This window comes from Epinephelus lanceolatus, chromosome 24 (genome assembly GCF_041903045.1).
Source record: "Epinephelus lanceolatus isolate andai-2023 chromosome 24, ASM4190304v1, whole genome shotgun sequence".
Lineage (NCBI taxonomy): Eukaryota > Metazoa > Chordata > Actinopteri > Perciformes > Serranidae > Epinephelus > Epinephelus lanceolatus.
This window is the reverse complement of record NC_135757.1, coordinates 12,342,386-12,366,517: the sequence shown is the minus strand read 5'-3', so window position 1 is coordinate 12,366,517 and position 24,132 is coordinate 12,342,386. Positions and strand designations below refer to the sequence as shown.

General features: G+C 44.3%; 2 protein-coding genes across 5 annotated transcripts in view; one reads left to right on the top strand and one right to left on the bottom strand.

Moving 5' to 3' along the window:
* gckr (glucokinase (hexokinase 4) regulator) overlaps nucleotides 1–5,544 on the top strand; it is a 13,417-nt gene extending 7,873 nt beyond the window's left edge. The window contains exons 14-19 of one of the 3 annotated variants that reach the window (XM_033616044.2): nucleotides 1,240–1,336; nucleotides 1,415–1,524; nucleotides 1,608–1,679; nucleotides 1,958–2,101; nucleotides 4,073–4,204; nucleotides 4,285–5,544. In XM_033616044.2, coding sequence (XP_033471935.2) covers nucleotides 1,240–1,336; nucleotides 1,415–1,524; nucleotides 1,608–1,679; nucleotides 1,958–2,101; nucleotides 4,073–4,204; nucleotides 4,285–4,398 — 669 coding nt within the window. In that variant the 3' untranslated portion in view covers nucleotides 4,399–5,544. Of the gene's footprint in view, nucleotides 1–1,239; nucleotides 1,337–1,414; nucleotides 1,525–1,607; nucleotides 1,680–1,957; nucleotides 2,102–4,069; nucleotides 4,205–4,284 lie in introns of all 3 variants that reach the window. The other 2 variants (XM_033616045.2, XM_033616043.2) reach the window with 2 other exon arrangements.
* On the bottom strand, nucleotides 5,122–24,132 carry rp1l1a (rp1 like 1a). 2 transcript variants are annotated; one of them, XM_033616042.2, is made up of 8 exons: nucleotides 23,972–24,132; nucleotides 18,279–18,531; nucleotides 17,698–18,090; nucleotides 17,370–17,613; nucleotides 12,378–17,269; nucleotides 10,268–11,227; nucleotides 8,866–10,185; nucleotides 5,122–7,396 (listed from the first exon to the last, which is right to left on the bottom strand). In XM_033616042.2, the coding sequence occupies exons 2-8, from the start codon at nucleotides 18,510–18,512 to the stop codon at nucleotides 6,956–6,958; spliced, it is 8,484 nt and encodes a 2,827-aa protein (XP_033471933.2). In that variant the 5' UTR covers nucleotides 18,513–18,531; nucleotides 23,972–24,132; the 3' UTR covers nucleotides 5,122–6,955. The 2 variants fall into 2 exon arrangements, with proteins under 2 accessions (XP_033471933.2, XP_078021705.1); XM_078165579.1 differs by having other exon boundaries at nucleotides 7,101–7,396; nucleotides 10,128–10,185.

The window sequence follows — 24,132 nt, the reverse complement described above, 5'->3', positions numbered from 1 at the left end:
AACTTTCTTTTTCAGTCTGTCTGCACAGATGGAAAAAGTAACTTATTAAAAAAAATTATTCTTAATTTTTTTTTCACATTTCACAGATGATTTTTTAAGGAACTTTACTGGCACTGGCAGTTTTTCAGCTCCTCTTGAATCATAATCACAGGCCCTGAGCACACAGAGAAAGTGTAGCTGTAGATGGCTTTTTTTATGATTGTTAATGAGAATTAAGCTTTTTGCTCACTGTTTTTACGATGCTACGCGCCTTGTGCTTCTGGGCTCTAGGTGCCTGGCATTTTTGCTCAGTGCGGAAAAGCGGCCCACATCATCTTAACTTTTTTCCTATGGTCCAATCGGATAATTTGAGAGGGGGAACAACAAGTTTACAGTTGTTGGTTGCTCGATACCCACAGCTATACAACTTTACAAAATGAAGTTACCACGATCTCTCATGTACCCACACAGATCTCTTTTTCCCTGTGTTGCACAAACTATTTACTGACAGCTTCTCACCCTCAACCAGAGCTACAGCAAGTACCCTCTGCCTCAACATTTTACTGTGAAAATAAGTAGGGAAAAAAAAATAGTAGATTGATTACACAGGAAGGTTAGGGTAAAGAGGTGATGGGGTGGTTGCCTGGCAACAATAAAATGATGCAGCAAGCTTTTTTTGCTAGTGGCATTCAATAAAAGAATAAATTAGAAAAAAGGCAGTGTGGTGTGGCACGCATTTACAACCTGCAAAACACTTTCTGTGTGATCAGGGCCTTAGAAAGTGGATCACCAGAATTGTTTTTTTTTAACTTGCAGCTCAGGGCTTCCGTAGTTTATATCCACGTTGTAGAGAAAAAAAATGATTAGTATATTTAAACATAAAATATTGTGAATTTCAGTTCTGGTTGATTTGATTTGAAGTCCCAGATTTCAGTTTGTTTGTGCATGTATCATTTCCTGTATATCCCCTGTGCATGTATACACTAATTGAATTCAGCAAAGGAATGGTGGACCCCGCCACTGACATTGCATACTACATTATATAAAAAGGAAACAAATGATGGCAATCATAAATACTATGGAAAAAATGGGTTTGATATGATGTAAATCTTGAGGATGATAACTTTAAAGCCACATAAAAACCATTGATATCAAAGATACTGTTTGTATTTAAACACAGCTACAAAAACCTACTGTACAAAAAACACATGGTGAATACTTAAAGCCGTTTTTTTAACATATGTTTTTTCATTCCTTTAGGGTCCTGACTTTTGCATAGCACATGAGGATTTTTTGCATCTCGTTCTGCCCTCTCTCGATGACCAGGACATGGTTCTTCTTCTCTACACACACTCCGGTGGGACAACACTTGTTTGTCATGTTTAAATTCTGTCCAAATCAAATCAATGTGTGTCTTGACGGCTTCTCTCCACAGACGATGTCAGTGAAGTGGTGAAGCTGGGGCGCAGAGTGAGAGAAAAAATGTCCAACCTCTATGCTGTTTATCACTTGGTTGATGGAGACACTGCAGCTGCTGTACACCAAGTATCTATCTCTCTATTTATCTGTCTGTCTGTTTGTCCATTCGCCCATTTGTCCACCTAATAAAGTCTGTTGTTGTTTTGCAGGATGACATCAACAAGCTGTGTTTATCCTCTCTAAGAATCACTTGGCCTGCTTCAGGGAGCTTATTACACATGGTACAGCACACACACACGGACACACTCATGGACTCAGTGACTCATTGAAGTATGATAAGTAACGGTTTGCTCCCTTTGCTTTGTCTCCCACCCTCCCTCAACAGAGCTTTTGCAGAGCTGTAAAATGAATTTAGTCTTTATTGATTTTCAGGTTTTCTTCTTTCTCGAATTCTACAGGTCTCATTTTAGATGGCAGCTTATTTACGTTTGCATTGTTTCCTTTTAGTCTAGCTTATGTAAATGCAGAGAGCAGAAAATCAATTCTGCCTCTCTCTCAGCAGTGGGAGCTGTCCACTAAGCTGCTGCTGAACACCGTGAGCACCGGAGCTCACGTCTTAAAGGGGAAGATTTACCAGAACCACATGATTGATGTGCAGGTCACCAACAGCAAACTCTACCGCAGAGCCACACGTCTTCTCCAGGTATATATAAGTACAGCCTTAATAGGACATAAACAGGGTTTTAAATCACCAAGGAAACCTGCTGTTGCCTCCAAGATCCCAGCCAGTACAGTGCATACAGCGCTCTACATAGTAGATGTGTCTCCAAACTCACTGCCAGCTAGGCAGTTTGTATTTAATGGCCAATATCATACAATACTGACTGTTTAAACACAGCAACAATCACTGTCTCATCCACACATGCTTTATTGCTATTGCTTGAGGCTGTGACATCTCAAAATTGAACTCCACGCGATGCAAATTTGCTTCTTAAAGGGCCAGTGTGTAAAATGGGTTGAAAACAGTGACATCAGTGGTCATATTCTAGATTGCAGGGCTCACTCGCTCACCCCTCCTGTCGGGTAAATGACAATGGCCTCGTAGGGACAAAAAGCCTTGCGCAGACACGAGTTTTTCCAGGAGTAGGTCTATCTAGCGACGAGGTGAATGTTTATTTAGAAATCTAAACCATGTTACGATATTGTAATGAATCCCTCACGAGCAGGAGACGAGAGGAGTGTTCGGGAAAAATGCCAGTTTATTTGAGCACTCCAAAAACTCCGGTAACACTCCAGGGGGTAAAAGACTCCGTCCCAAACTCTGACTCTTCTGGCATAACACACACACTTCATACACACATACTCGTTTACACTACCTAGCGGGGACCCCCTCCCCTCTCTGCTCCACCAATCTCCAGCCCGCACACTGACTGACAGCGTAGCCTGTAAACAGAGCTCAGCTGTTTATTTAGCCTAGCAATATCTCCGGACTATAGGAGCTGCAATGGACGACTTTGAACACGATTTTGAAGAGTTTCTTGTAGTGGACACAGACCCAGAGCCATACCTGTTTGAGCCGGAGCATACAGATGAGAGCCGGAGTACACTGAGCGGACAAGAAGAGAGGCTGAATCCTCCGGTCCCATTTTGCTGCACAGAATGGGATTCGGTGCTACTGCTACCATTGTTGGGGAGATATATCATCAGGAGGAAAAGCGCCGCAGAGAGTGCATCACAAGGAGTGAAGTTGCGTCTTCTTTTCCTCGCAGATGACGGTTCGGGTTCATTCTCTCCTGTTGCGTGGTAAGTGTGGTCCATTCCCAAACTTTATAACTAAAAAAACTTTTCATTACTCTCCACTGACGAACTACTAACACTCTGCTGTTTCCTCCTCCTTCTTCCTTCCTCCCGCTGTCTTTGTTGGTTTATTTATACACACGAAACGCGTTCTCTGGCTGGCTGGATTGTCCGCTCGGGCTGCATTACATACATGGCGGCACAAGATGGCGACCTCTCTAAAGCAAGGCCCTTGCTATATATATATATATAAAAGCATAATTATAAGGCTACGAAAACTAAACAAATTTTATTTTATAGCGATTATACACTTATATAAACATATTAATGGGTAGAATATTCAGATTCAGATTCAGATTTGACAATAAACCATGCCAAACATTACACACTGGCCCTTTAAATGTTTCATTTGCCTCTCCACTCACACTGAATGGAAGTGAACAGGAGGTGAATATTTGCCAGTGTTAATTTCTCTCATGTGTGACTGCACCCTTATGGTGTCAGAGTGATGGAGATAGCCGGAGAACAGTTGGATACAAAACAGGATGTAGGCTCCACAAGATTTTTCTTTGTTTTTCCAAAATTTTGTACAGATTTTTAGGTATTCTATTATTGCAAATGGTTTGACAAATAGTGAATATAGCTGCTGTAAATGCAAAAAGCACAGAGCACTGACTGTTTCCAACGTCTGGTTTCACCCCTGATGATTCATTTTCCTAAGAGAAACTTAAGTAATTAAAGTTTTAGATCTCGATTTTGACACAGGCTCCCTCAGGCAAGGCAGATACACAAGATAAGTTTGCAAACAATCCAACACATAAGAATCAGTGACAGATTTCGGAGCTGAACTGACGCTGTTTCCTTCTCCTCCCAGAAGCTGTCTGGTTGTCCTGAGTCCCAATGTGAGCACGCCCTCCTGAAGGCTGTGTACTGTATGGACAAGCTGACAGCGGACATCACATCCTCTGACATCACCACACACACATGCACGGCCAGAAACAGATCCAAGGTGAGGAGGCTGTAAGGTGCATAAAGCACTGGGGGGAATTTACTGTATGAATGTTGTTATATTATCTTCTCTGTGTGCAGGTGGTCCCTCTGGCTTTGGTGTGTTTGCTGACTGGGTGCTTGCTCAGAGAGGCGGAGACTCATCTGGAGCGACAGCCAATTGTGAGGGAGGCTGTGGAGGCGTGCCTGTCATAATTGACATGGTATGATGTCATCGTTAAGTCCCTTCCCACGTACATTACAGGCATGTATTTAATCAACTCTCTGTTTAGTGTTCTTGCTTTGCTTTGATTATGAGGTAAAATCACCTGCACCCGGAGGAGCTGAATGCAAAACCTTGTTGTAACACTAAGAGGCACTTCAACACTGGCATAATACCCTGCAAATGTACTGCCAATTTGTACTGTCCTTAGATCAGATAGTGTTTTGGTTTCAAATATGTGGGTACAAGATGTTAAAATATAGTGCGTGCAATAAAATCTGCAAAATATAATTCAATTATTTCATCTTTTCTTTTAATGGGGAGCAAAAAAATATGTGTTCTCTTTATGTGTTATATAATAATCACTATATTGCAGAACAATTACATGTTAGAAAGACTATAACTGGCACCGGGGTGACATCTGATGTTTCACTGACATTCTCACCCTGTGTACTGTAAGAGTTTTCTGCAGGAACAGGCGCTACCATCCTGTTCCATGTGATCTAACTCAACCTCAATCCCTCTGTGGCGCAACACACACAGGTAGTGGATTAGTGTGACGTGTGTGTATCTTGAGAGCAGTTGAGTGGCTTTGGAAACACCTTTGGAGCAGGGCCAAATGCAGAAGGGGAAAAGCACAGACCAAAGGAAGGTACATATCAGATCTGGATCAGAAAACACGGCCTCTGTACACAGTGAACCGTTGAACCCAAAGCAACATGAGAATCCTGTGCGTTTATTTTATTTATATCAACATTATAATCACACATTCATTTGCTCTAGGTACATGATGTTTGCTTGTCACTGAGTGATGGACAGCCACACAGAGCAATAACAGCATAGGCACACACACACACACCCTCTTGGTACCACAAACAGAAGGATTTCGTCAAACTAAGCAATAAAAGAAACACGTTTTCCCCCGTTCACACTGTCCTGCTCTAAAATACAGTTAGGGAGTAAGCTCAGCTCATTCAGCTTGGGTTAAACAAGAGGAAACACTCCTTAGGGGTCTTAAAGAGTCTGTTTTCCAGCATTTTAAATAGCAGCTGATTCATTCCAGCCTCTTTAACAGGCTCCCTGATTCAAGTGGAGAGCCACTAACAGACAGAGAGGATGTCAGGAAACAAAAGATAGCCACCTAACCGTGATCTCCCATCTGTTTCTGTCAATCTACCTTCTTATAACCATGGATACAGTAAGGCATCAGTAACATGCTTCACGCTTGTTGGTCCACACGGCTGGTTAGGCAAACCCCACCTGAGTCTACAGCATGTATCACTGAAATTTAAGCAGCTAAGGTTTACGTCAACCCTGATATTCAGATGTTTGCCTCAGATATGCTTCGTCGTGGAAGTTTGTGACTGAGATCTTGGGAAAGAAATGCATGTAGAGTAAATGACAACATCAATTGGACTACATAAATAAAATGAGGTACAGTTGCTCAAGTTTAGACATCAAGAGAAAACTCAAACATTTTACAATAAAGCTATTAAAATACAGTCTTCTCTGTCTGTTTCTGAGTGGAAAGTAATCCAAATGTCACTTTAAAGTATCGTATAACACTGTGACAGGGCCAAGCGAACTGTTCCCCCTGCTTCTGTGCTCAGCAGCTTGATATTTAGAATACAGACATGAGAGTAGTATTGATCCTCTCATCTCACTCTCTGCAAGAAAGTGAATCAATCCCAAAATATGAAACAATTCCTCCAAGGTAATCAGATTACACCACAGAGCTTTAGTAGGTTTAAACAGCAGGCTTCTTTACAGACTATAGATTAAAGCAGGTAGTTAAGTAATAGCTAGGCGATGACCTTCCACACCCCTGAGTATACAGATGTAATGGGACAAGTCAAAAATACATACGACTGAAACAGGCATTTAATGTCTAACATGTCGAGGTACTTGGTATATTAGCCATGGACGCCCGTTTCTGCTAGAGTGATGGAAAAAAATTCTGTTAATCCATTTTAATAAGAAACTTCCTCAAAATGACGAGTTAGTGTCTCAAAATAATGAGAAACATCCTTAAAATAATGACTCTGTATCTCGAAAACACTGAGGAACGTAACCAAAATAATGAGTAAGTATCTTAAAATAAGAAGAAATGTTTTGAAAAAAGGATAATAAAGATATAAATTCATTTTTGTAATGACTTAACAGGATCTTTTCTTCATCACTGGCAGAAATGGACTCCCTTAATTAATGGCTATATGATTGAATACATCATTAAACCTGTGGTCCACTGAACACAAAACCGACTTTATATAACACACCCATGGGTGTCAAAATTTTTCAAAAATATACCTTATTCATACACATACAATACAGAAATAGACATATCCCTTTGTACATACAGTTAACTTAAAAAATATACAAATATAATTCACATAATTAAATAGGATATGGTGGTGGCTTCAAGTTTCAAGATTCTACACCGGATCTGGGGTGATAAAGTGCTTCAAGTGTTTGAGTCTTTGTTTTTGGTTGCAGTTTTTACCCTACATAACTGGGAGTCTTCTGTGACCTTAAGTCTGGTTTCCATGTGAGTTAAAAGTCATCCAGTTCGACGTCGCTCTCTTTGGGTTTGCGGCGTTTGACCCTGCCCGGCGAGCGGCTCCTCCTCTGGCCTGTACCGCCACCGGTGGATCCACCGGCAGCCATTTTGGGCACTTCTATGGAGTTCACAGGGTTATGAAGTGGATCTGTGTCAATGTCCTCCATGGAGCCGGGCTGGGACTCCACAGAGGTCCTGGTGATCTGATGGAGGAGAGCGCCATCCTCCTTTTTGTTCACCTCCTCCTCTTCCTCAGGCTTGAACTCTTCAACAGCATCTTCCTCTCCTCCGCCCTCTTTCTCCTCCTCTTCTCCTGTGGCTGCAGTCCCCTCGCGTCCCGATTCGTCCGCACTGGTGTTGCTCGGACGTTTGCTGTCGGTGTCGGAGTCTTCGGCATCGGCCTCTTCTCCCTCGGTCACAGTCACCCCCTGGCCCTGAGGGTCAAACTAGATCATTTATATCTGAGCAGTTGTAATTAGCTAAATTGGGTGCTACTAGGGCAGCTAAGTGTCACTAATTACAGCGACACATTGGTTACACACCAGAAGTAGTGTCAATCAGTGCAGAGAGACCGCTGTAATAAAGTGAACGCAAGGTTCTAACTAAACATTTTGACAATAACAGCAGATGTCCATCAGTGGAAGCAATGTGTTGCTGCTAAACAAAACAGATTTGTTCAGTCTATCTAATTGGATAGCGAGATTATCTTTCCCCACAGGCTTAGAATTAGTGGTGAGGCTGCAGGACTGTACTGTAGGTCAGATTCCTCTTTAAGGTGAAGTAGATTTTAACCCAGGGGTCATGTTCAGGCTGTTTAAAATAGATGGTGCTCAAATTGGTATTCATAGCTAGGATGTCAGTTTATTCCTATGCAGGAACAGTCACTGATGTCATCCAACAGACTGTTTTTAAATGAAAAGAGCAAAAATAATATCTGCACCTGTTTGCGCTTCCTCATTAAAAATACCAGTAGTCACTAATTAGAATTTTCATTGGTCTCTTTTTGGTTAATTTTGTTACTCTTCAGTGTACTTCACCACGCACCAGTCGAGTCTGGTGAGAGCTAGCTAGCACCGCTCATTTGGCGATTACCGCTTATTAACACTGTCCTCACCTATCAACATCGCTGTGGAAATGTTGTGCCCACCCTCCAATCTCTCCCCAGGTCACCCCAGCGAGTAAATGGCTAAAATTTGAGCCGCAAACTCCCTTTACCATTGTCACAATGTCATTGCAGCAAGCTCTGTTAGCATTGTTAGCAATGTTAGTATGGCTGGTGGTGCTAACATAATTAACAATGCTAAAGAGGTTTTACAGCTCAAAATGAAGCTGCTAACTCACTTCGGTGACCTAGGGGGAGGCCGGAGGGTGGCTAATATGTTTTAGCAGTAATGCCGTCCCGCCAACGGGACAATGTTACCAGCAGTAATCGCTGAATGAGCGACGCCACCAGCTAGCTTCCGCTAATCTAGGTAGTGCATGATGCAGAGCAGGCAAGGCTATTAGCTAACCAGTAAAGAGTGGAGGGTGGGCAGTGGGTTAACGCGTCTAGCTGGCTGTCAGCTAAGCTTACAGAGTATAGAATAAAAGGCAAGACATTTACATCACAAAACATTAAAATTTCGGCACTTCTTGATGGATAGCATTTTGAAATGCAGCGCCAAAGCTCACTGAGTCAATGGGCCTCTTGTATTTCACGTCATTTCACATTTTTCCCATAAATTAACTGGTTACTTACCAGTTAAGGGCTATTGAAACAAAAAAAGTTTATATATTGCTTATGAATAATAATAAGGGGTTTAAACCTGTATGCGCTAAACTACAGCAACCACAGAGGGTCAAAGCTGAGCCTGAAAGTCATTTTCAAATTGAAAAAAATCCTTATGCATGTGATTGATCCTACCTGTGATGAGGTTTTCTCCTCCTCTGATGCCGCCCCTCCCTGCTCTTCACTCTCTCCTTTCTTTTCATCTTCATGTGACTCCCCTTCAGCAGCATCATCCCCGTCATCTTCATCTTCCGCCTCTGCCGAAGCGCTGACGTTTCCCTCCACAAAGTCCTCCACCAGAGTGGATTCTTCATTTTGTGCAGGGCTGTCATTCTCCATTTCCCCAGATGCCTCTTCTTCTTCTTCTTCTTCTTCTTCTTCTCCGCTTTCCTTGCCTGTTGTTTCTTCTTCCTTAAATTCAGACACCTCGCACTCTTTTGCCTCTGCCTCCTCCTCCTCCTCACCCTCGCCATTTTCAGTGGTCTCTCCTTCACCTGCTGTTGCCTCTTTTACTGTCTCCTTGTCACCCTCCTCCTCCTCCTCCTCTTCCCCGGTTCCTGTCTCTTCTTCATCCTCTGCGTTCTCCCCCTCTTCCTCCCCTGCTTTCTCTTCATCATCTCCTGTCTCATCTTCACCTGTGTTGTCACATGTTTCCTCAGCATCCTCTCCTTCTGCTGTTTCCTCCTCTCCCTCATCTGCTTTGTCGCTCTCCCCTTCATTGCCGTCACAGTGGCATTGACATTCTCCCTCCACTTCCTCCTCCTCTCCATTTTCAGATGTCTCCTCTTCCCCAGCTTCCTCACCACCTGTGTCTTCCTCTTCCTGCTCCTCACCACCTGCACTACTTTCCTCATTTTCCTCCTTTTCAGCTTCTTCCACCTCCTTTTCCCCTGCCTCACCCCCATCTTCTTCTTTCCCTACTTCCTCATCTTCCTCTGGGATTGTCTCCTCTAAAACAACTTCAGCTTTGATATCCTCTTTAGTTTCCTCCTCTTCCTCTTCTTCTGATATTGTCTCCTCTAAAACAACTTCAGCTTTGATATCCTCTTTAGTTTCCTCCTCTTCCTCTTCCTCTGGCATAGTCTCCTCTAAAACATCAGCTTTGATATCCTCTTTAGTTTCGTCCTCCTCCTCCTCCTCCTCCTCCTGCAAAACCTCTAAATTTCTTGACTCCTCTACTGTGGCCTCACTAACATCTTCCACCCCTGCAGCTAGTGGCATAGCTGTAGGCGATGGGCTTTTCTTCAGCTGCAGTATCTTAAGGAGGTCAAACTCCATCATCACTGGTGCTGTCGCTGCCAGCGGGTTGGCGTTGAGAGGCCGGGCGGCCATTTTCTTGCGAACACAAGCATCACAGGGACAGTACTCGTCATCGCTTCGCTGGTCGCTGAACTCACCTGTCAGCTCTCCATCACTTAGGTCTTCACCAGTTTTTACTGACTGGTTCTTCATGACCTGAAAAATAAACCAAACATTATCTTTCTGCCTTTCAAGCAGCAGTATTTTGTTAGATATAAAGACGATTTGGTGGAATTACCTTCAATATTCGACGCCTCCTCTCTGTCATGGTGGAGTCCCTAGAGAGGTTTCCTCTTTGCGGCGGCCGGGGTGTCCTCTCCCCTCTGCCGGCACGACCCTGAATCTTCCTGACCTCACGCTCGATGCTGCTCTGGATGCGTCGGCTCACCTCGTCCCTCAGCTCACTGATCATTGTATCCAGGATGAGGCTGTCGTCAAGGTCCCAGCGAACTTTGAACTCCGCCATGGCAGTTATGTAGTGGTTCATGAACTGTTTCTCCAGCTTCTTCAGAAGGTGCAGGACCCACACTGGATCAGGGTCTTGGGATTGTCTTTTTGACAAGGGTGCTCGCAGGACAGTCGGGGGCGTGGCTGAGCTGGAGTCCTCCACTGTCTCTCCTTCGTTATCAGTGGGGGATTTGGAGCTGTCATTAACAGAGCTCTTTTCTGATGATGAGGGATTCTCGGTGGCTTTTGGACTGTCCAGACTTGGAGGGACCATACTTTGATCTTCACTCTGTACCGGTTCCTCTGCTGTGCTTGTCTCCTCTGCTTCTACCTCAGTTTCCTTGAGTTCTGCTTCTGCATCTCCCTCCTTCTCCTCCTCTTCTCCAACTTTCTCCACTCCCTCATCCTCATGTACAGAGGTTGTTTTGTTTTGCTTTGCTTCATCTCCACCTTGATTTCCATTCTCCTTCCCTGATCCTCCAGAGCCACTGCTCATCCCCACCCCGGATGAGGACCTCGGTGGAGTCACCTGCTCTTTGCCGACGTCCTTGTCTTCCTTGGCCTCAGTGTTCCTGGGTTCAGTGAGCCAGAGGGACTGAAGGATGGCCATGATGTCCTCATACTGCTGGTTGCGGTCCTTCTGTTGGTCACAGCCAGGACTTACTGTAGGCTCAATGAGCTGGAGCTGGGCTAAACAGTCCAAGAGTCCCCAGGCTGAGTTGCTCAGTCTACGACCATAAACTGGAGACACCTACAGAAGACAGCAGAAGATACAGATTACATCAAATACATAACGTAATCTCACATTCATGCAATCCATCTTAAATCCCTGTATATCAGGCATTCTTGAAAAGCTTCAGAAGATCAGTTCATTTTTCAGATGTTTCTTAAAACTGAGCATTTTCACTTTCTAAATTACTGAATGGTTTTTACCTCTTGGGGCTTCTAAAATTATTCAAATAGCCCACAACAGGGGAAAATATCCTTTACATATTTGCAACCAGTGACAGGATTATACAAGATTGCTTCAATTTAAGGGGTTAAAAACACTAACACTATGTGGATAATTATTTAAATGTGAATATACTGACAGTTCTCTCATGTACTATATAGTTTGTAGTAGAATAATGCTAAAATGATTGGACAAAAATTTTGAATTGCTTAACCATTTAGGTAGTTTATTAAATATTCTCTCAAATTCCAGCTTCTCAAATGTGAAGATTTACTGCTTTTCTCTGTTTCATGACTGTAAAATAAACATTTTTAGGTTTTAGACTATTGATTTGACAGAAAATACGTTTTAAACTTTATACATTCATTAGTTAATTAAAAAAATATACATTAAACAATAGTTTTAAGTAACGTTAATAGTTGTTGTATGCAGCCTTCAAAGAGTGCAAAGAGGGCCAATCCGGAAGTTAGTACTGCCCTGGTTTCCTTGACAAAAAGGCAATGAGATTTTTCCTTTTGATTTTGTATCATTGCAGAAAATAACCTCTGTGGCAAACAAAAGTTCACGATATTTACAAGTTGTTCATCAAGGTAATCTTCATAAACACTTCTGAAGTGTAAATGCAATTGCCAGAAGTAACAAGCTAACGTTAGGCTATAAACAAACAAAATTACGTTTGCATTACTTCAGCGTCAACACCACAATGAGGCTGTGTTTGGCATGATGACGTTCTGTAGTCTCATTTAGCCACTTCTTGGCAAACATCTTTTTAAAGACGTGAAAGCTTCAAAATTCACAAGTGGGGGTTTTACTGATGTATTTTATCAAAATATAAAAATCTCTCTAGCTTGTGTTAACCACAGACCTTATTTCAGGCATTTAACCAAAAACCCATTAACAAACCAGAGAACCAGAAATGCAAAAATGCTGCCTAACATCATTGGCTTACCTCAGGCATACTCTGACATCGACCCAGAGAGGAGCTCAGAAGAACTTTCATCACTGCGGCTGAACAATTCAAGCTCCTGGGCAGAGAGTCACCGCTCACCAGCAGGTTGTTGGAGCGAGTCCCCGCTGTGTCACCTAGAGCCAGATCTGGACTCCTCTCCACCTCTCCTGCATCACATTCAGCTTCTTCCTTTTTCTCCTCCTCCTCTTCAGCCTCAACTTTCTCCTCCTCACTTACTTTCTCATCCTCTGGACTCTCCTCATCCTTTGCTGCCTCCTCTCCAGGTTTCTCTTCCACCACCTTCTCTTGCTCCTCCTCCTCATTCAGTTCATCACCAAGTGTGAGCATGCTGCTGTTAGGGGGAATGCTCCGCAGCCAGTCGCTGACAATCTCGTTGGGGGAAGCATTGGGCAGACAGCCAGGTGACAGCTCCAGTTCCTCCTGATCCATCTGGTTCTTGCTCCTCTGACACTTATTACTTGCAGACTTCTCACTGGTTTTACTGGCCTTCGAATGTCGGCTGTGTGGCCGAGCAGCAGCCATGGTTTCCTTCAGCATGTCAGCAGCGGACAGAGAGTGAGACAGAGAGCTCTCACTACACGACTCCACTTTGCTGCCTGGTCTGGAGTTGTGTAAAGGACAGGGGCTTGAGGATTTGACGTTTTTCTTTTGAGAATCAGATGTTTTGACACTGCCACTGGATTTGGCCTTGTGATCTTTGACTGAATCCTCACCTTTTGAGGCTTTTATTTTTGAGCCTGAGTGAGTCGAAGCTGCCGACTCGGGCTTGAGGCAACAGGGACTCTTGGAGTGGACACTGGTTACCTTGTTGTATGCGATATCTTCTTTCCCTTCTGCCTTACTGGCTGGTCTACTGACAGCCTGATTTTCAGTGTCATTATCTCCTGAATCTCCAGCTGCAGTGGCATTTTTAGTGATGGCACTTTCAGGGGATTTGCTCCGAACTTTAGCACTTGCTGCTGACATTGCAGAGGACGCCCTGTTGTCTGGAACATCCATATTGCTAGCTTTTGTTGTTGAAGCAGACTTGACACTTCCTGTTTCAGGGTCATTTTCTGCCCTAGTTGGGCTGGCACTCGGAGGCTTACTGTCAAGCATTTGAGCTGCTGCTTTGACACCACACTTACAGCAGGACTTGTGAGACCTGCTGCTTTTGGCTGAAAATGCAGTGGATCCTCTTTCTGATTTTTGCTCTCTATTTTGTTTATCATCATTTCCTCCTGGTGTTTCAATAATAGGGATCTCAACTGCTGGATGATTGTTAGACAAAGTGCTTTTATTGTTGGACTTGTGGGACATGATAGATACCGTTTCCTCCCTTTCTTCCTCCATGGTGGACTGCTCTGTTGCTCTCTTCTTCTCTTCCTTTCTCTCATTGTTTGTGTGAAAAGAAAAATTGGACTTGCCGCTGTCTGAGTCTGCTGTTTCTTGGTCTTCTGGCAACCCAAGAGAGACTGACCCTGATGAGTTTCGACTCAGAGGTTGCTCTGTGCCCCCTGATTCTTTCCTCTGCCTTTTGGTTGAGGACGACAGGATGCTGGCAGCCCGCTCAGAGGCCACCTCACTCTTCAGCTCCTCATCTTCCTTTTTCTCCCCCTCCTTTTCCTTATTTGCCTTTTCAAGTGCCGATGCTGCTCCACAGCGACATTTGGATTTTCCAGATTTTGCAGAGGTTTTAGAGTGAACTGACAAGGCACTGGGCCCTCTTGTCTCTGCAGGCAACAGCTGTTGCACAGGGGATTGAGGGCTACTGGAGGTTGCAGATTTGGGTGAGTGGGTCCGTGGGGAACATGTCCTCCTGGGTGAGAGCGTTTGGCCATGAGATTTACTCCTTGGTGCATTGTCTTCCACAACATTTTCATCTGCTGTTTCAATAACAGCAATATCAGCTGTTCCATTATGATTGGACTTATGCGATATGGTCGAAACATTAGATTTCCCTGATTTAGCCGATGCAACGCTCGGCACTCTCTCTGCTATGTTATTTTCTTCCTCGGTGACCCCTTCTGGTGTTTTAATGGTGACAACATTTGGATTTGGTGACACAGGTTTGAGACTTTTACTAGACTTGTGAGAAGTACCAGACCTCACTGAAGATTTTGACTTTACAGACATAGCACTAGACACCCGCTCTTGATTTTCATCTTGCTTCTCTTCTCCATTTGTCTCAATAGAAGGAATATCACCTTCATTTGGATTTGAAGATGCTGCAGTGTGGTTTGACTTCTGGGACTTGGAGGACTTTGCAGAGGCGTGCGATTTCCCTGACATGGCGCTGGGGGTTCTGTCCTCTGTGTCCACCTCTGTCTTTGCTGTGTCTTTGGCTGGAGAAGCCACGCTTGAACTTTGAGACTTTGCGGAGGTGGCTGATTTAGCAGATTTTACACTTTCTGGCCTCTGCAGTTCCTCCTCTGCCTTCTCATTTTCTTTCTCCTCGGAGCTTGGAGATGCTGCAATTTCATTGCCACTGTTGTTAGACTTGCATGACTTTGAAGACTTTACAGACATGTTTGACTTGACTGATCTGCCAGACACTTGACTCGCTGCCCTTTCTTTTCCATCTCCTCCAGTTCCTGACCTGGGAGAAAGTGACCTTTCCGAAGCTTTGGTGGACTTATGGGATTTATTTGACTTGGCAGAGAGATTGGACCTGGCTGACATGGCACTGGCTGCTCTTTCCTCTTCCTCCACTCCTTCTTCCTGTCCTGTTGCTTCGATTGCAGGTTCATCAGCTGGAGATACTGCTCTTGCACAATGACTGCAAGTGGACCTGTGAGATGTGGCAGACTTTGCTGACACATCTGATTTGGCTGATTTAGCAGACTGGGCGCTATCAGGTCTTTCTGTCTTGCCAGACTTGACAGAAAGGGAAGTGGGAGTTCTTTTGTTTCTGTCTTCCTCTTCCACAGCTGTATCATCAGTTGGGGAGGCAACCTTAGTTCTTATTTTGACTGAAGCACTGGTCTTAGCTGAAGCACCAGATTTGGCTGACAATGAGCTATGTGCTCTCACTACAGAGTTCTCTCCCTCTGCTTCCTCTCTTGTCTTTATGTCAGCTGTGCAGCTGCAGTTGGACTTGTCAGACTTACTGGACTTGGCAGACACATTGGACTGAGCTGACATGGCACTGGGGCTTCTCTCCTCCTCTTTTTCTGCTGCAACACAAGTGCTGCCATTACAGCCAGACTTGTGTGATCTAATGGACCTGTGGCTTGTGACTGAAGTTGCACTAGGAGCCCTTTCTTCCTCTTTTTGTTCTGTTTCAGGATTGGATGCTCTGGACATGACACTAGATGCTCTGCCCTCCAGTACGTTTGATATCACAGAGCAGCGCCCGTAGTTGGTGAGGTTGGTCTTGTTGGATTGTGTTGACACAGCTGAATCTTCAGATTCATTGTCCTCACTGTCGTTATTGGCAATCTCTTGACTGGAGAGAGGTGTGGCGGGCTTTGGAGAGGCTTGATGAGAATCATGGGACCTCTGTGATGCTCTGCTATTGGCATCAGAGTTGACTGCACGTCTGCAGCCGCCACAATGAGGACATACACTAGACGCCCTTGACTGCAGAGAAAGCCCTGTGTGACCAGACAAACCACTAACAACCCTCTTTATCTCTTCATTCTCGTCATCTGCAGCCCCCTCCTCCTCTGAGTTTGGGGTCTTAGCTTTGTTGGACCTGCAAGACGCTCTGCTCATTTTGGACCTGGAGCTGGGAGCTCGATCTGTCTCCTCTGCTTCTGCTTTTGAATGTGGGGTAGCTGCTCCACAGTGACAGGAGGAGGCTGCAGATACTGCTCTGCTTCCTCTTTCTTCTTCCTCCTCATGCTCCTCAGTAGCGTGAACGGAACTGGCCAAGACATTGCTTGTTGGTTTGTCACTCAGGTGACTCTGTGAAGTTGGGGATGGGTATGGTTCGTTGCTATGACAGCAGCGTGAGGCACTGGGTGGCAGGTCATCATCCTGATCCTCTTTCAGCGATTGCAGGATATGTGAGGAGCTGCTGATTGCAGACAGTGGACGTTCACTGTCTTCCTCCAGCTTTAGCTCATCCTCTACCGACTTCCTGCCAAGTGGTGGTAAGTTGCTCTCCATGGCAACCACTTCACTGCGGCTGCAGCATCGGTTCACCGTGCACACCTCTACATGTGTGTCTCCATCCTGCTCCACCTCTACTCTGCGCTCAACCTGCTCTGACACAAACATCTCCTCCTGGACCAGTTGGCCCTGCTCTGAATTTCCTCCGCAGTTGGAGATTCGTGCTCGACAGCGCACCACCCTCCTGGAATTACATGATGAGGAAGAGCTAGAAGAGTGTGTATGCCTAACCATAGCGTGGGTGTGGCTGGATGTATGTGGAGGAGGGATGGGAGGCTTTCTGACACTGTGTGCCGGGTTTTCCCACAAGTCGTACTGCTGCTCTGGTCTCTGGTAGCAGCAGGGGCAGTGGTTCCCCTCCAACACACGCTGCACAGGTTGGTTGGAATAATCCACACCCTCTGGGTCAAAGGATGTGGAGTCAGGGTCAGAGCAGCTCTCTGATTGGCCCTGCTGCAGATAATGGGGCTGGGCATGACTCAGAGGGCAACATTCATTGGTGAGAGATGGAGATTTTTTAACTTGTGTTGACCACTGGAGGGTTTCGTCATTGTGTAGGCGAAAACGCACCCTCATCTCCACTGAGAGGCTGCCATCTTTATTGACCAGGACTCGCTTTTCAATGTCGTCGTTCATAATAGCTGGTCTGTTCTGAGAGTAAGAGCTTACACCATTGCCGTATGACTTCTCTGAAGACAAGGAGAAACGGGTGGAGCGGTTTGAGGAATCTGAACGAGGGTGGATGATGCTTTTTTTGGTTTCCAGACCAAAGTTAACTATGCAGAGACAGAGAGAGAGAAAAGGAAATGTAAATGCAACTAGTAATTCACTTTTTCTTACTCCTTTGACCACTATACTGATCAAACAACAACTTACCATTTTTCTTGCTTTCATGCCCTTCGCTGTACTGGCTGGCTCTGGACTGAGCTCCGTGAGGTGGGGATCTTGCTCCTTGAGTAGCAGGAGATCGGGCCCCATTACCAGGAGTCCTGGGGCCGAGACCAGGCAGTTTTTCTTCTGAGCTCTTCCTAATAAAGTTTACTAGCATTGGGCTGAAGGCTTCCCGGCCAACACACACCAACACGCCAGGACAAGTCATCAGGCTTTGCACACTGTCAATCTGGAAACAAATTCACAAAGTGTCAGCTTCTACAAAACACACTGCAAATCATGATCATACATTTAAAAACAAATGGCATCTTACCCTGCGTCCCTCTGCAGTGTAGAGCTTGCGAACGTGAAATTGCATCACCTCAGACACCTCATCAAGAAAGGCCCTCAGACTCCTGGTTGACCTCCTGCTCAGCACCACACTCCTCCTCATCCCTGGCTCGCTGTTTTTAACCAGCAGTATCCGCCGCTGCCTGTAAGAGAAATGGCCTGGTGGTGTTGCGGATGAGGATTCGGGCCGCTGAGGCCTCCGGCTGTGATGGTACCAGATGCTCGGGCGTTTGCTGGCCAGCTCCATGTTGACTGGCTTCGCATGGCGCCGGTCAGAGCAGACGTAGCAGCCGCCATCCTGGAGCTGCTCCAGGTGTTTGATGGCATGGGTGCCACGAGGAGTGGTCACAGTCCGCACGCCAAATGGCAGAGGCACCTGTATGTAGACACACACACACATACTGTAAATACAGTACACATCTGTATCAATCTTTTACCAGTGTGTGTCCAGATCATATTTCATTCAGCAGGTGAACATTTAAGGAAGTAGAGCTACAGTTGCGTCGACACAGCCAGCTTCAAAAGATATCTCTACATCAGAGCTCTGATATCTGTCCCACTAACCTTTTGGGAAAGGTCATCCAGCAGGGCGTCAAAGCATTTGAAGCTGCGCTTGTGGATGGCCATCCTGACGCCCCCAAACTGGCTGTCGCCGCTTTTGTAGAATGTGATCCGCTTAGCCGGGATGGCTGTGGTCACATGGGCGGGGTGTAAGTTGGAGGGGGGCCGCGGGGGGAGGGGTGAGGCATGTTTAGACAGGGGCCGGGGGTCCCACATCCCTGCCTGGACCGAATGCATGCTGCGATCTCACACACACCTGAGGGATACACACAAATTTGCAACACAGAATGTAAAGAAGTTGTTGAATCAGTGACGATCCTGGACTTAAGTAAAGAAGCCCATGAAGGCTTTTGTTTCTAACAACACAAAGGTATGCTTGTTTCATTGTGCTGATAGCAACACCTAACATATGTATGACAGTTAGCAGTAGTCATCTGACTGTCCCAAATAATGCTAACCAGTTTTCATTCATTCATTCAACATAAGTGGCTATTAGGGGCCACTATTCCTAATTTTTTGGGGAGACCAAAACATTTGCCTCTCCTGATGGTGTGTCCCAGTGTTAAATACCCAAAATGTGCATCTGTCATCATTTATTTATTTTATTATCCTTTAATGTGTTATTTAGCCTTTTGTTTTTCCATTAACACACTTTCTAATCACACTCACAAGGTCACAAGTGTTAATCAGGGTGTTTGCCTGAGGACATCCACTAACAAGACTACTTGGCATATAAAGGTGTTACATGTGTCATTTGGCTCCAGCGAGGGAAGGCTTCTTGTACAAAGTCATCCAAATCAATTAGGAGGCTACCAGGTGAATGGTTTACCTGATAAACCTAAAAGTGTTGTTTTACTGCATTATTTCCTGCATTTAATAACCGACATGCCAAAAAATCGTCAGATTGCCTAAAGATTCGTAATGATTCCCATTCTCCCAAAATAATTTGTGACAAAAGACCTCTGGACTGGCATCAACTGTCATTAATTACAGCAACATGCATATCTATGTGTATGTTAGAGACAGAGCTTCCCACAGCCAGCTATATATAGCGTAACGGCACACATGTAGAAATCCTATTTGGAGCAGACGTACAAACTTTCTGTCCTGCTTCTGAACAGCTTGCATAATGTGCAGTACGTAATTCATACAGTTTCACTTTGTTTTCAGACCTCACAGTGTACAGATTGACACACAAATTTAAACTTTTCTATTTGGTTTAGATGAAATTGAAGACAAAAATCATGTATCATGATATAAGCAGCAATATAAACGACTGCAATATAAACAGGTGAATCAGTACGAGAGACTACAGCTCAGTGACACTTTGCCTCTTATTTTCAATACAATGATAATACTGTTAATCACGACTGTTAACTCTGATGATTCTCTATAACCTGTGATAAAAAGGTGAATTATAAGAGGGCTTAGCAGGCTTTTAAGTCCCATGAGACTACGGGACTGCAGGCCAAATCACTGCTCTTAGCTGTAGACACTCAACGTGACACTCTGCCGCTTAATCCCTCTTCAGCCCGACCTCTCCTAACAACTTTACACCTAAAATATCACCACATACAAGCATGATTTTTAAATGAAATCCAAGCAAACCATTACAAAACAACAAAACAGTGATGAAGAGAACATGATTAGCTGCTGGACTGGAAGAAGGCCTGTGCTTAGCATTTGGCTTTCAATATCTCCCCTGCTGAGGCCTACCTGAAAACACACATATACTGAAAGGATAATCACATTAAATTACAGTATTAGCAGCCAAGTTTTCTTGAGGCAATAAATGACACAAAATAAAACTGCTAGCACATTTTAAAAAGACCTTATATCATGACCTATATGCATTAGCCCCTTGAGCATTATAGCAACAAGCTGGGGAACTTTTTATGGCAAAAACATAACATGAAAAATAACATCAGTATCACAACTTATCTTTTACCACCATATATCAACTGTAGACCCATTTTTCAAGCACATTTAAAAGCCATAGATTACTTTACCACTAAGGCATTGCCATTATATGTTAACTACAGACCCATTTTATAACTTAAAACTCAACAAATGAACCGTTTTTACCACTTTTCACTCATTTAAGACATTTTAAAATCTTAAATAATAACTTAAGAAGAATTTCTACCTCTAATTTGACCCCACTACTCACATATTCAGGAAACATGGTCCAAAGAGATGAGAAAAAGCTGGAGGGGAATGTGTCCGTGCAGGGTCTGACCGGCTGAGTCAGACCAGGAATCAGCACTATGTGTGTGAACGTGTCTATAGGTGTGTGTGTGTGTGTGTGGCAGCTTCCTCTGCAGTTTGAGTCATACACTAAGATGTACAGCAGAGCCCCCAGTTCCACGGCTCTCAGGGCAAAATGGCTGGCGGTAATCAGGTGCACGGAGAGGGGAGGGGGCGGGGCGGATGGAGAGAGGAGAAGACAGGAGAAGACAGGAGTGGGGGAGGCTAAGGATAGAACGAAAAGCCTGCTTAAGAAAGAGGAGGGTTGCTATGGTGAGGCCAAGACAAGTGATGTTCTTATGTACGCCACACCTGACCTGGGGAAGTGGCACATGCTAGTTGGCAATTTTGATAGTTTCCCTTTATTTTCGAACCTTACACCAACTGGATGGGAGAGCAGGAAATATTATTTTTTTATCATTTAGGAAACTTGCTTGAAGCGAAAAAGGTCCCTAAAGTTCGATTCCTGGCCTGTACTGGTCTGTTTGTACTGTCTGTATGTGTGTGTGTGTGAGTGTCAAAGGTTTTCACTTTGAAATCAGAGATCTTAGGTTTCCAGTCTCTTTGCACCCTTTCTCTCTTTCTTGTTATGTGTCTCTTTCTATGTCTTTCTCACACACACATACACACACACACAGCGGCTCCAGTTGGAGAGGATTTCAATTATAGACAATCTGTCTGACAGCAGGGTTCCTCCTGTTTATAAATCACCGAAAACACCAACTGCTGCTCTTGAGCTGTGTCGAGGCAAACTAGTTATTATTGGAGGAGCAGTGGGAAAACAATGATGAGCAAATCATGACTGGTTCATCTTCACAACCAGCAACACACCACTTTAATGAGTCTGAAGAACCACTTATAGTTATTTTACACTTCATATTTTCACTGTGTTTTCATCTTGTCCCTATTTACTTATTTGCCCCCATTTTTCAGATGGTTCCACTGGAAGTCTTGGGGTGGCACCAAAACTAAAAGCCATACCTGAATTTCAGGAATTTGATTATGCTTTTGAAGTATACAGTGTTGTTAAGAACTAGCAGTGTGGAGAGTTAAGGAATTATTATCTCATGTGCATCGACATGTTGAGTTCCACAACAATCCTGTTTTAATGTGTTATGTATCTACACGTGTTAGGCAATTCATAATTCTTCGAATAGGCTGGTTGTCCTTTTCATTAAAAAGACAAACATACAGCTTTAATTTGAGGGCGTACATTTATTGCAAGGTACAAAACATTTACTAGGAACAAGCCTTGTCAAGTTTAGGGGAAACTCGTTGGTACCCATCGAACCCATTTTCATTCAAATATCTTGAGGTGAGAGTTCAAGGGATCAATTTGAAAATGGCCATGCCAGTTGTTCCCTCTGCAAAATTTATCCTTAATTTGGAGCAGTATTTAGCCCCCTTCCTGACAAGCTATGCCAACATGGTTGTTCCCAGTGGGCTTTGGTTGTATGGTTTCACCTTCATGCTAGCTGAACGCACCAAAGACTCTTAAAGACAGTATCAGTGGTAAGTTCGTCAAGATTGTAGGCTCCTTATTAATACGGAGCTAGCTGGCTCTTTGGTGCTAATTTTGCCTGCTGTTTGCTGCTGGGCAGGATGTGTACAGTGGGTTTTCTGAAGTGTCTTTTACAGAAAACAGCTGCCTGCTGCATCTCGAAACGATGCTGATACGAGCGTTGAAAGTGAACCAAGACAGTAAAGCAAAACAACGAGCTGAAAGGTGACAAAACCGTCTATGAAACTGAGGGGAACTACAGAGCTGGGTGATAAATCTCTGTGGGTCAACACTGTGAGTGACCCTCTTTATAAACAAGTCGTCATCTTATCCATTGTTATACGAAAATATTAATTAGGGCAGCTTTAAGTTCAGTGCTTGAACTGTAACTGCAGAATTGAAGTTTGTAAAGTAAAGCATAAAAACACATAACAAAAATGAAGTCTATGTGACATAGTCCACATGTCTTATATTCTAAAAGCTGAATTATTTTTAAAAAATCTCCCAGTTTAGTTTGGCTTCTGCAAAACTGAATTCTAGTGTCTCTCAAGGTTTTGTCTCTCTAAGCAAATCTACAAAATAAGGCTCTAAAGGCAACAACTTGAAAGATTTTCTTTTTTTAAAGGGTTATTGTCATGAAAGTCCTTCAGACTTTAAACTTCATCGAAGCAATGCCATCTGCTGCTGTTCAGAGACACCGCATTGCGACATTGACCAAGGACGCATTCACACTGGCGCTATTTGGCCCACTTTAAACGAACCCTGGTCCGCTTCCACGGATAGCTCGATTCGTTTGGAGTGGTGTGGACACTCATTCGAACTCTGGGACAGACCAAACAAGCGAAAACTGGGAGTCTCGGTTTGCTTTCAGTGGGAAATGCAGACAAACTATCCGGCGAACCAAATAGAGGAAGTGACGTAGAGCGCATTTCGCATTTTGGTGTTTGGCATTTTTGTGGTGACCAAGCCGGCTGAAGGGTATGGATTTTGGTTTTCACTCTGAGCCGGGTTTTCTTCATCCTCATGCTTTTTTTTTCTTTCTGGTCAGTCGTCGTTTCGGGCAATACCGCCCCCAAACGAGCAGCTGTTGTAACTGCGTGACGTTCTTTAAAAAGTGCAGTGTGAAAGTGAACCGAACCAAATGAAGGTGTGAAATTTTTCAGCATTCCCTCCCCAATCGAACCGAGTCCCCCGGACTATCCTGGTGTGAATCTACAATGACTCTTTTTCCATTTCCATTTTAACATCCTTTAGTAATTCAGACTTACATAACTCCTCATTCCATCAATCGGTATCTGCCTCACAGCTTTAATGACAGACAGGAAAAGAGTAGGTGGGCCTCAGAGACTTCTGGGTAGACAAGAAGTCAGGGATGAGTAGGTCCTGTGCTGACAGGAGCATCAAAGTGAAGCACCAGGCAGCTGGTCTCTGGAAAACTGTGGGTGCTAATGGGTATTCCTTGTGGATAAATCAAGGAAGTCATCACTTCGGCATTGTTGTTGGTGTTACGTAACAGCATTCAGACAGAGACTTTACTTTTCCTCTGACTGTAAACAAAAGTAAGTGAAGTACAGTGAGTGCTGAAGTGATATTGATGTAACAAAGGAAGAGGAGAGCAGAGGAGAGATTATGGTATGTGGCCTACTTTTGGAGGTCCACTCACTCCTCTTTGTACAATCCCTCCTGCTCTCTGTCTTTCATCCAATAAGCAGGTGTGTGTGTGACTCACTTCATCCTAACACCTGGATCACACACACACACACACACACACAAACAAATACTGTATGCATATGTATACATGCATACCTCCTCCTAAACACACACAAGCAGGGAGTTATAAAACATCACCATGCACCCACAGCAGGTGGTATAGATCTATAGGAGCTTAAGTATACATCTTGTTTGTAGGCAAAATGAGTTAGAGAGAAAGGAAAGCAAACAGTCTCACCTTTATGGATGCATACTGATGGAGTGATGATGATGATGAAGATCAATGTCTGATCACAGATCCACAGAGGAATATGAAGACGTCAGATATGAAAGTGAGGTGGAGCAGCGGCGGACAGCTCCGTCAGCAGCATCGGACAGAGAAGCGCTGCGCGTCCTGTT

What these genes read in the sequence shown, in the direction of transcription:
- rp1l1a (XM_033616042.2), bottom strand. Translation starts at nt 18,512, where the DNA reads ATGCATTCGGTCCAGGCAGGGATGTGGGACCCCCGGCCCCTGTCTAAA. An exon ending in TGGATGACCTTTCCCAAAAG is followed by an intron (nt 18,091 to 18,278) that starts GTTAGTGGGACA and finishes GTCTACATACAG; the next exon opens with GTGCCTCTGCCATTTGGCGT. An exon ending in GATGTCAGAGTATGCCTGAG is followed by an intron (nt 11,228 to 12,377) that starts GTAAGCCAATGA and finishes TGTCTTCTGTAG; the next exon opens with GTGTCTCCAGTTTATGGTCG.